Raw genomic sequence first — 12,323 nt, forward strand, 5'->3', positions numbered from 1 at the left:
CCCTTGCCAACACAAAAACATTTTGAATAAAAATTACAACAAAAAAGACATAATTTTAAACCTGATAATCAAAAACACAAAGAGCTTGACTGATATAGAGCTCTTTCATACCCACTGTCATAGATAAAATTAATATCCCTAAGGCCCCTGTAGTAAGGGGGCATTCATCCCCTTCCTTTTTCTCACAGAATCTTTAGAAGGAAGAAGAGCTTACAATCTAAACCTTTTTTTGGTAATAGACCCACATTGAACATATGGTGTAGTGAGAAAGCCTAATTATAATGCAGAAATGTGCAGCTTCACATTTCTTAGAAAGCAGAGGATCACTGTAGTGGGATTCCCATAATCAGGAGAGACTTTTATAGCCTGTTTACAAGTTTAGACAGCATAAGCAGCAGCTATTTTAAGGTGATGTTAGGATAGTGAGAGTATGGCTGAGCTCATATCTGCATATTAAATCGTATAGTGCAATGTCAGAAAAAATTGCATTGTACTCTCAACAATGTTAAGCAATGAGGCAATGTTCATCTGCAAGGTTTTTTTTACGTGGAATTGGGGTGAGGAAAAAAATCACAGCATTATGCGTATGTTCGCAAAAAGCAACCGAGACTAACTAATGCAAGTCAATAGGTGCTAGAAAAAAATTGCACGGCACAAGGGCCATGCGTTTGCTGTCAGTTCTTTTTTTTAAACATCTCAAAGGAAACCAGACATTTCATCAGCCACGTACAGTAAACTCACAGCCCGAATCATCAGAGTAGCATAGAAAGAATAGATATATAGATAGAATAGATAAAAATGTGTCAGTGAGATATATAATTAGTGAAGTGTATTTTTGTCTTACTGTACATGTATTTAGCTTATAAAAGGAATAAAAGAAAAGATGATGTGAGCGCCCCTTTATTTTTATTAACTAGCTAAGGGAAAGCAGACAGAAAATTCTCACGCTGCAAGCAGTGAAGTCAGTAAGGTTGCCACAGGTCATCGGCTATGAACTGGGATAATTACTGAGGCAAAAAACGCATACTCGCATAGCACTCGCATGACATATGGTTGCTAGGTGAGAAAAAAACTTTTCTGGCTGAGAATCTCATCTGTTTTATATATGCAAATGTGAGCGAACCCCATTTCAGAGCGCTCAGCACCACAATGGAGATAGGCAGAGAAAATCCTAAAACACTGGACAAATACTCCAGTCAGTTATATGTTGTATAACTGGAATACGGAAAAAGATAAGTATAGTAGTGTGCAAACAATATAAAGTTTCAATTGATGGGAAGAGAGTGTTAGTACTAGTGACAGCGGCCTTGCCAGTGTGATTGATCATTGATATAGTGAAGATGGCAGCTGATCTGTTGAATTACAATTTTATATTATTTTTCTTCATTCTTAATGCACTGAAAAGGAAAAACAAGTGAGAACAATATTTGTTATAGAAAAAAAGTCTACAATATGGACTTCTCCAGGAAATCTGCATGACAGCGTGGCAAACACAGGCTCTGGTTGGGGGTAAGATCATTACCTCTGGTCAGAGAGCTGCAGTTCCCATGCTATCAGATGACAACATGAGCGAGCAGCTGTAACAGTCAGTAAAAAGCTTACCTCCAGTCACTCACATCGGCTTAAGAAAGATTACTACTCCCATCAGCCTACGCCTGTTGTTATTGAGATCAGCAAGAGCAGGTGCTGCTGATGGGAGTATTCATCTCTCTGCTATAAATAAATAAGTAAATAAATAAAAATGATGCTGGGTCTCTTCTACTTTTGATAACCAGCGCAGGCAAAATTTACAGCTGCGGGCTGCAACCCTCACCTGTCAGCTTTATCAAGGCTGTTTATCAAAAATAAAGGGGTCCCCACGCCATTTTTAAAATTATTTAAATAATTTAAAAAGTGTCCTGGGGTCCCCCCATTTTTGACAACCAGGCAATCTAAAGCAGCTGGAGCTGGTATTCTCAGGCTAGTAAGGGGCTATGGATATTGGCCCACCCAGCCTATAAATAGTCACCCCAGAAAAAGTGCATCTATTAGATGCACCAATTCTGGTGCTCTGCCTGGCTCTTCCCACTTGCCCTGATGTGGTGGCAAATGGGGTAATAGTTGTGGTACTGATGTCAGCTGTTTTATGGCTGCTGACGTCAAGCTTACAGGTGAGTAATAAGATGCTCCCATTACTAACCCCATAGTTAGATTGTAAAAATGACAGACAGAATAGAATTTTTATTTAAAAAAATAATTTCATTTGAAATTAAAAATCACAGTTATACTCACTGTCATGATCCAAGGTGGATCTGACAAGTAAATGGACAAAGTGAACTTTTTTTCCTTTGGCTTGGTGCCAAAGTGGGTTGATTGCCCCCGGTGGCCATTAGAATTATTACACGTGGTGTTGTTTGTTCTAAGTTGCCCCGGTGGTGGTGAGTGGTATTACACTTTAGTTTTAATGTGCACGTATTACAAATCAGGTGTGAGGCTCTATAAAAGAGTTTCAGGTGTGTTTGATCATCATTGGTGATATTGATAGTTCGTCATTTGGGAAGCAAGCCTGGGTGATGAAGGAGCTGAATGAGAGTCCTGAGCAGCCCAGCCAGAGGGGTTGAGTCAGCTTTGGAGTCAGCAAGGAGTGCTGGCATGGATTGGTTGAGTCCACCGATGTGGTCTGCAAGAAGGGCTGGCATGGCGTGGTGGAGTCGCAGTTTATGGTGTCAGCAGGAGGTGCTTGCATGGCTTGGTGGATTGGCGACTATGGTGAGAGTTGCACTCAGCATGCTGGACTTGGTTGCTGAAAACTGGACACAAGCATGCTGGACTTATTGGCAGAAAAGTTGGACTCGAGCATGCTGGACTTTTTGGCAGAAGCTGGACTCATCTTTGGGACTCTGTTTACTGGGCAGCTGCAACTGGTGGTGGACTCTGCTCCAAGGCTGCACTAGGGTGATGGATCCAGTTATGGTGATGGATCTGGTTGGAGGAGAAGATGCACGCAGGTGGTGGGCTCTGTTGCTAGGAGCGTACGCAGCAGGGCAAAGCTAAGTGGTGTTCCCTCTGTATTGTCATTTTCCCTTATGTGTGTTTAGTGCAGTGGTGGGATTAGTTTCCACACCGACCGATTCCCTAATGAGGGTTTAAGTGCAAGGCGAGTCAGGGTTTGAGGTACGCGTGCGTCGCCCAGTGCGGAAGTGGCATAGGGAACGTTAGGAGTGCAGGGACACTGGCTCAGGGGAGTACAGGAGGTCTCCACGTCCCTATTCCCTATCGCAGTGCCCACCATTGTTATTGTTACCCAGGTTTCCCCTTTATTATTTAAATTCGCCTTACTGGAGGTGGGGTTTCCAGACTACTGTATGTATAACGTGTATTACCTAAATTCACCAGTTGGAGGCGGTGTATACAGCTGCATGTTTTATAATTTAAATTCGCCCTACTGGAGGCGGTGTATCCAGGGTCACGCGTGTCAAGGGTTCGCCATGCGGTAATCGCTGCGTCCAGACACACGTGACCGTGACACTCACCTTACACCTATTTCATTGAAACCCTTGTCCTCTGTAAAAGACCAAAAAATAATAAACAACCATGATACCCACCTTATGCCTAAGCCACAAATGCCCATGTACCCCATAAAAACCCAAGAAATAAGAAAAATCCATATGCCTCACCTGTCTTATGTGAAGATAATCCATACTGTCCCACGACCTTTGGATGATTTGGAGAATAGTCACATCAGTGACCACTCTTACCTGCAGTTGGTGCCAAACTGAAAGGATTGTAATCACTCCTCCAGTGTCTAGCACTTAGCTCTCATGAGAAAATTCACTGGTGACCTCACTTACAGCACCTTTCGCTGCTTAAGAACTTTATCACGCAGTGAGTGATGCCATAAGTGAGATCACGGGTTCATCAGGTTTGAATGGTGAACTTTCTCATGGCAGCTCAGCGCTAGACACTGCGGGAGCCATTACGCTCCTTTCAGTGTGTTCTGGCTGGCGGGAATAGCGGTTGCATCACTCATGTGACCGCAATACAAATCATCCAGATCTTCATGGGACAGTTTGGAATATCTTCACCTGGGACAGGTGAGGAATATGGTTGTTTATTATTTTCTTTTTTCACAGGAGACAGGGGCTTCAATGTATTAGTAAGGGGAGTATAATGGTTTTCTATTATTTTCTTATCTTTTACAGGAGACAAGGGCTTCAATGTAATAGGCGTAAGGTGAGTATAACTTTGTTTTTTTATTTCTAAATAAACGCAGTGTTGATTTTTATTTCAATAAAGGATTTCAGTCATGCTGTGTTTATTTCCAAATTTTACTTTCAATCTTTAAGGTGCCTCTCCATTACTAACACCTAGGCTTGATGTCACCTGACAACACAAAGCTGACATCAGCTTTCCCTCTGCTGCTTCTGAAAATTATGGGGGATCCCATGTACTATTTTTATTTATTAACAAGTACAGTAAAATACACACCCATGGTAACCTTAGTTCACAGCCTCTAGGTGTGCCAGCATCGGGAAACTCCAGTAACATTAAAATGCTCCTCATAGTTTCCAATGAGGTTTCTGGGCTTCGCAGCTGCTGGGAGACCCGGTGGCTGTGAAGTCTGGTAACCTGAAAGGTTACTTGAGCTTAGCCATTGGGTTTCACAATAGCTACAGTGCTATAATGTTGAACGCCGGAGTGCCAAGTGCCGCACTTGCGGGCTTTCATCAGTACGGCCCTGGCATTTGCAAAGAAAGAGAAACAGTTGTGGTGATGTGACATTATTGTTCTTATTAATACATTTTAAAAAAAAATTAAAAATGCATAGTGAAAATACAAAAATGACAATGCATCGTTTTTGCCATAGCAGGTCTTTTTCAACTAGAAATTCAATAAAAATCATGGGCTGGAAAGAAATCAAAAAAGTTTCAGAATTACATTTACCTTGCCCTGACCCTCAACTGTCCAGCAAACAGATCTGGTCCAGTTTTCAGTCAGAATCCGTTGTCCTGTGTCTTTGGTACTTCATGATGTTGCTTGAGGTCTATTGATTGGTCATACATTGAATATCATCCCATCATGACAGACTATCACAAAACGATATATTTTTAAAGCTGATTATTTTATACAACATATCTTGGGATATGTTGAGTCAAAAGTAAATATAGGAAAGGATACATTTGTCTTGCAGTGAATCTCTTCTTGCATGTGTCCTCTTCAACAATAGGTGTGGGAGCACGTCAACAACCCAACTTGGCCCTTTTTCAATACTTCCTCCAAAGCTGTTTCTGAATAGTTTTCAGGCTCTAAGGTACTTTTCTTGCTGTGATACACTTTTCCAATTTTCTTTTAATATTATTTTTAAAAATGACATAATCTTAAATTTTCTGAAGTGTTTCAGTGATCTAGTAGAGGGGTTACATGTAGTATTTACATTGACAGGGAATTCTGTATGTCCTTTTAATATCAATGTATTTCTGGGGTCTTACATGCATACTCTGTATATGAAAATGCTGTCTCATGATAATGATTACCTATAACCTTATTCTTCATAAGAAATTGTACGTGATGGATAAACTGTTTACTGCACCCAGTTGGACATTGAAACTACACGTCCACATGCTAGGTAGATACTGGGGCCATGAATACTTAGTAAGACAGGTTAATGAGGCTAATGGAGCTATAACTGTCATGAGGCTAGATTAATGAGAATAATATTGGGGTCTTGTGTAATTTACCCAAGACCTATTAAAGCTTTCAGCACGTCTACACAAATACTAATAATTAACAGCCGAGTACAATCTGATTGGTTAACGAATATGAATATGATTGGTTGGAACCATTTATGCTTACTGTTGAATGATCAATTGTCCAATGAAATGTGATGATGTAATGTTACCGCCTACTCAAATGAGCATATAAGCTACCTAATTAAATCAGGAAAGGGGGAACATCCTGCAGATACATACCCTGTCTCTGTGTGTGTTTGTTCTCCGCTACTCGAGTAGGCCTCAGATCAAAATCTGGCAACCTTCCAGCATATCGATCTCCCATTGAGAGATAAACATCAAATCACAAACTCATCAGTTGGCGTCTCATTGGGCGGGCTGGTTACAACAGAAGACCCCAGTATCCTGAAATCCGGCACCCGCAGACTGAAGGCCTAGAGGACACACAGATCAAAATCACCGGTGAAGGTAAGAGCCATTGATTCTTACAAATTCTGTGTCTCCCCTCTGCTACATGCTCTGAACCGGCTCTTGGGGTACAGTATAGTCTGTCTTCTTAAATACCAGCGCTAAGAACCGTAGAATATCCTTGTGATACATAATACGTATGCTGGAAGGAGAAACCTAAAAGCTGCTACGTATGATTGCGCATGAATGATTGAACCAACCTTGAGGGTACTAGGAATTCTTTACTGTGTTTTTGCCCCTTGGGAGCGTCTCTCCATGGTAACTGGCTTGCCAGGATTCATGTGAGGACACGTCTCTGGCGGCATACGCATAAAGAAGGCTGCGTACGTCCTCTTGGAGAGTGCTAGAGGTACTATTAAAACGCCGTTACAGACAGGATAGGTCTATCCACCTTCTATTCTGTCTGATACGCACAAACTGCCCTCTAATGGTGCTAAAGAACTTTGAGGTAGTAGGGATTACATTAGCCTGCATACTAATGATAGCTTTAGTCTTCTGGTTGATAAATAAGATCTCTGAGTATACAAGGCTCAGCAGGTTTAGTTGAGGGAAAAGATTTTTACTGGGCTAATAAGAAAATTTGGGTCATATTAGTCTGCCTATAATTAATTGGATTTGCTCTCTGGTATATATAGGTTTATTATAACTGTAGAGAAGTGCCATCTCATACTGAGTACGTAGAGATTTAGTGTTAGGTGACCAGGTGGGTCACGAGGTCTGGCCGGACCACTAAATAGTTAACCTTCTTATCAAGGTTCCCATGGGTTTGATGCCTATCAACTGATCAGTTTCAGTTTAGGACACGCAAGTTCAAACATTGAGCGGGAACCTCATAAAACAACGGGACGCAGTCTATGTATCGAATTGGTGTAGTACAGTCGGCATAGATATTGCTAAGCAGGAGTGATAATGAAGTAGACTTGTTGAGATGTGGGCACACAGTAATAGCGTATATTAAGAGAATAAGAGAATAGCAACCAGAGAAAGAGGCAGATAGAGAGATATGGTCTAGGTGCGGCCTGTACATTGAGTTAGCGAAGTGCAGTCAGTACGGGTCCGCAAGCCATAGGCATTTTACATTTTAGGACAAGCCAGGAGAATTTTTCGCCCCAATACAGTCAAGTATCAACCAGAAAACATAGATAGGATTTTTAGCAGGAGCACCAGGAGGTAATAAGCTTAAGGAGTTAACAGTTTACTGAATCTGTGTGAAGGAATGTGAATGACCTTTGAGACTCTCTGCTGATAAGTGGAAGCGCATGATCTCATGTGTGAAATTCTGTTGTATTGCTTGCCGTGTGTGTGTGTGTGTGCCAGATATTCCATGAGAAAATGTCGTGCCCTAATTGCACATTTGGATTAATGTTGATTATATCTCCTGAAGGTTGGAGAATTGTCAAAATTATACCAGGAGGGTATATCCAACAGCTCACTGGTTTTGGATTTCTGTCAGACAGATTTCCAGAGTATAAAGTGTTTAGGCTCAATGTGCATGGTATTCCTGCAACTCCCTGGGTCGACGGAATTTCATTAAGTGACATAGAAAATTATAATCTTGTCAGATGTCCATTAAATAATGGGCAACCAGAGACGTACCTGGTTGAAGCGCAGCTTGCAGCTTTGCTCACTGGATTCACATTATAGCATAATACGTATTTGTAGAAGGTATACAGCTAGTTTTTCATAATGTCAAGTTTTTTTTTTTAGAATGCATGTTGATAAGAAGAAAAAGGAGAGGCAGATGGTTCAAGGTACAACGTTGCCTTTGACTTGAAGCAGTGTTAGATATCCATGGAAGGCAATTGTCAGGTAGTAAAGATAAGGAATGCTTTTAGTATGTGTTAGAGAGAAGGAAAAAAAAAGAGGAAATCCCGTTATATGTGTAATGGAAATCCACCACTCTGCCCCCTATTCGGTATTAATATGGTGATTTCCAAAGGGGGGGAGAAGAGAGGAGAGTCAGCTATTTTTAAATATTTTTAATCCATAAAGGTATCTCTCATTAATCTGGATTTTGAGTTTTTCTTTCCGGAAGGTCCAAGAACCTGGTTGTATGGCGATCACACAGCATGAGATAGTAGAAAGCAGAACCACTCCTCCCTCATAACTCTACAGGGGAGGTGGAGTTGACGGCACTCATTGAGGCGTTTAGGGGGCTTTAAGGTAAGCAAGACACCACATATACAAGTCATTGTTTTCAGGTGAACCCACAACTGCAGCCCCATATGGGGAGAAAAGGTCTTTTCTTACATCAACAGGCCCTGGAAGAGGTTGCCATAGTGGAAGTGAGGGTACATATGAGAAGGAACCCGTGGAGCACGAAGCAAACAAAGTGGCTGGGAATCAGCCAGAAGACCAAGGTACTGGGAGACCCCTGAGGCGCCTCCACTGGTCATGGTGAGCATTAAAGATAACCAGTTAGACTTAAGTATCTTACAGGCTCTGACTCGGTCACCAACCGGGGAAGAGACTGAAGTCTGGTCGGAAGCTGGAGCTCAGAACCGTGGATGGTGGGACAGTGGGTATGTTTGCCAAAATCCTTGCACCATGTGATGGCTCATGACTCAACGCACGTGAGTGAAGACAAAAACTATGTGCTCTGAAGAAAGATGCTGGGTCCACCTGTTTAGCTTTACATTAACATAGATTAGATGCGCACAACACAGATAGACTAGAAAGATGCCATAGACATACACGTGCGCCTGGGCCCTCCTATCCGTTTCAATGACTGCAGATTGACTTCATACAGGCTGCCCAAGGTAAGATGTATGAAGTATGTGCTCGTGTGTGTTGATCTCTTTTCAGGGGACTGGAGGCCTTCCTGATGTCAGAAGCTACCACAACTGAGGTACTCTCTTGTCCACATAGATGTTGTAACTATTTGACAACCCCTGCAGCAGGTCCGGAGTCCAAAAGGGACTCCCATTTGTGTACAAATAAGTTTTTGATTCTATTTTAGTTAATCCAGACATTGGTTGCTGACCAAAAGACACGAAGACCACTGGAGCCACTGGTTGATGGTCCCCGCTAAGCCACATCCGTAGAGTTAAACGGAAGACCGGTCTACACAAGCTACTATGAGGTCCTGGAGTGGAAGAATATGGGTCCTGTCCCTGATGATGTTGGCAGCTCTACTGCAAGAAGGACAACTGGACGAGACACTTCAGAATAGCACATCAGTAACCTTGTGGTTTGACACCAAGGCAGCAACAGCTACATTTAGGGTGGACTTGTGTCAGATAGTGAAGTGTCAATGGAATCTTAAATTTGGGAAGAAGAGTAGCAACCCCAATTATAAATACCTAACAGGAGTTGAAGGGGCGGTGGTATATATCTGTGTAACTAGACCTGGAAATGAGAACTGTAATTCTTGGTCAGATGCAGCTTGGAACACGGGAACGTCATGGGGGTATAAGCCAGAGGAAGCCATGACTCGTGTTAGTTCATCAGGAAAGCCTCTCCTCAAGAGGATGAATATTGCTGTACCCATTCCAAAATGGGGTTGTGATCCAGAGGTTTTGGACTGGAGATTCTCTTGCAATCCTCTCCTTATAACACTGGATGAACCCTCTCTTGGAGATGAAGGTCTCTATGTATTGGGACTGTATACCCCAGGTAGACAGGTTCAGCAGGGAACATTTTGGTTAAAAGCTGTTCCTGCACAGGACAAGGAACAAGAGGAGGACAAACCCCAAAGGTCAGGAGAAATGTTGGATGTTGATGGAATTGGGGAATTAGGCTATGAGGAGAAGTTAGCCGTAGAAACAGGCTACACAGAGAGGAATGAATGGTTGCTATGGATGAAGTATACTACAGAGCAAAATAACAAAACTGATTGTATTGCATGTGCAACCGCTAGGCCCCATTTAGGGACTATTCCCCTCAGATATTCAGAACAGGATCAAGTAGACTTACAGTGTATTCTAGCTTTGTATAATGCCACATATGACCCTAGTGATAATGTTCTGTGTCAATCTCTATCAGTCCGGTATCCAATAGCAAAAATTGATCAGGTACCACCTAGAGTTTATGCATATCCAGGTGACTACACTTGCTTCCTGAGAACAGGACCAGGAAGATGGGTAGGAAATCTAACTTCAGAGTTTTGTCACAACACCATCCCAATAAATACAGATACAGGAGGTTTTAAAGCCAGTTGGTTTCAAAACCAAACTATAGCAAGGAGTGACATATGGTGGTTATGTGGAGATATGAAATTAAGGCCTAGGTTGCCACCAGGTTGGGTTGGCAGCTGTGCTCTAGTTCAAGTGCTCATGCCATTTAAAATAATTTCATCAGAAGAGATTAAAGGAGGTGGAATGAATGTTGAAACCCTACACAGAAATAGAAGGTCAGTACCTGCTGGGTCCTTTGATCCTAGAGTTTATATAGACAATATAAGGGTACCCAGAGGGGTACCGGATGAGTACAAGGCCAGGAACCAGATAGCAGCAGGTTTTGAATCAATTTTCTTTTGGTGGGTGACAATTAATAAAAATGTGGATTGGATAAATTATATTTATTATAATCAGCAAAGGTTTATAAATTACACAAGGGATGCAGTAAAAGGGATAGCTGAACAATTAGGCCCAACTTCTTTAATGACACATCAGAATAGGATGGCTTTGGATATGTTGCTAGCGGAAAAAGGGGGCGTGTGCAAGATGTTTGGAACGTTTTGCTGTACCTTCATCCCCAATAATACAAGTCCAGATGGGAGTATCACCAAGGCGTTGGAGGGTCTTACATCCCTGTCCGAAGAATTGGCAGAAAATTCGGGTATCAACAATCCCTTCATGGACTGGTTGGAATCCTGGTTCGGTAGATGGAGTCATCTTGTGTCCAGCCTCCTCATCTCTCTGGCAGTAGTAGCAGCAGTACTTGTGACCTGTGGATGCTGCTGCATACCATGTATCAGAGGACTATTTCAAAGATTGATTGATGCGTCTATTACTAAAACTATGTATATTACAATGAAACCTTACAATAATGATTATGAGCAAATGGTTTGAGGTTGAGAATTAGATATGATCTCCCTTTCCCTATGGGGAATTCGGCAGAAGAAGGGTTAGGATGTCCGACACTGGCATTAGGCCTTTGAATGTACCTATATGTGAATGGTAGAGTCATATCTGTTCTCAAAAGGGGGGACTGACAGGGAATTCTGTATGTCCTTTTAATATCCATGTATTTCTGGGGTCTTACATGCATACTCTGTATATGAAAATGCTGTCTCATGATAATGATTACCTATAACCTTATTCTTCATAAGAAATTGTACGTGATGGATAAACTGTTTACTGCACCCAGTTGGACATTGAAACTACACGTCCACATGCTAGGTAGATACTGGGGCCATGAATACTTAGTAAGACAGGTTAATGAGGCTAATGGAGCTATAACTGTCATGAGGCTAGATTAATGAGAATAATATTGGGGTCTTGTGTAATTTACCCAAGACCTATTAAAGCTTTCAGCACGTCTACACAAATACTAATAATTAACAGCCGAGTACAATCTGATTGGTTAACGAATATGAATATGATTGGTTGGAACCATTTATGCTTACTGTTGAATGATCAATTGTCCAATGAAATGTGATGATGTAATGTTACCGCCTACTCAAATGAGCATATAAGCTACCTAATTAAATCAGGAAAGGGGGAACATCCTGCAGATACATACCCTGTCTCTGTGTGTGTTTGTTCTCCGCTACTCGAGTAGGCCTCAGATCAAAATCTGGCAACCTTCCAGCATATCGATCTCCCATTGAGAGATAAACATCAAATCACAAACTCATCAACATAGTTATGCAAAATTTGGGTTTATGAAATTGTTTCAAATCCAGTGACCGATTCTTATGCTTTCTTATGCCCTGATTTAAAGACAACACCTCTAGTTGCATATATGATGCACAAAAAGAGTGTGAATTTACTGTAAGTTATTGTAGTCAATAACGCACACAAAATTATATATAAAAATGTATTGAACAATCATTCTGCTACTTTATTGGAAAATAATTCCTGCACTTTTTCCTTTTCTCTTCAAAGCTTCTATTGATACCTTTTCTGTTATAGAAAGCCAGTGGATCTTCTCTGTGAAGCATTCAGCAGCATGCATCAAGTTTACATACCTTCTTGTCATGAT

The 12,323-nt window shown here is 41.6% G+C and overlaps 1 protein-coding gene across 1 annotated transcript; it reads left to right on the forward strand.

The window, feature by feature from the left end:
- Positions 1–5,425: 5,425 nt before the first annotated feature.
- LOC141050745 (uncharacterized) lies at positions 5,426–12,121 on the forward strand. Its single transcript, XM_073547412.1, has 2 exons — positions 5,426–6,176; positions 9,136–12,121. Exon 2 carries the CDS (start codon positions 9,254–9,256, stop codon positions 11,186–11,188), a length of 1,935 nt encoding a protein of 644 aa, XP_073403513.1. The 5' UTR covers positions 5,426–6,176; positions 9,136–9,253; the 3' UTR covers positions 11,189–12,121.
- The last annotated feature ends 202 nt before the right edge of the window (positions 12,122–12,323 follow it).

Source organism: Dendrobates tinctorius, unplaced genomic scaffold (genome assembly GCF_039654945.1).
Source record: "Dendrobates tinctorius isolate UK_male_01 unplaced genomic scaffold, ASM3965494v1 ptg000003l, whole genome shotgun sequence".
Lineage (NCBI taxonomy): Eukaryota > Metazoa > Chordata > Amphibia > Anura > Dendrobatidae > Dendrobates > Dendrobates tinctorius.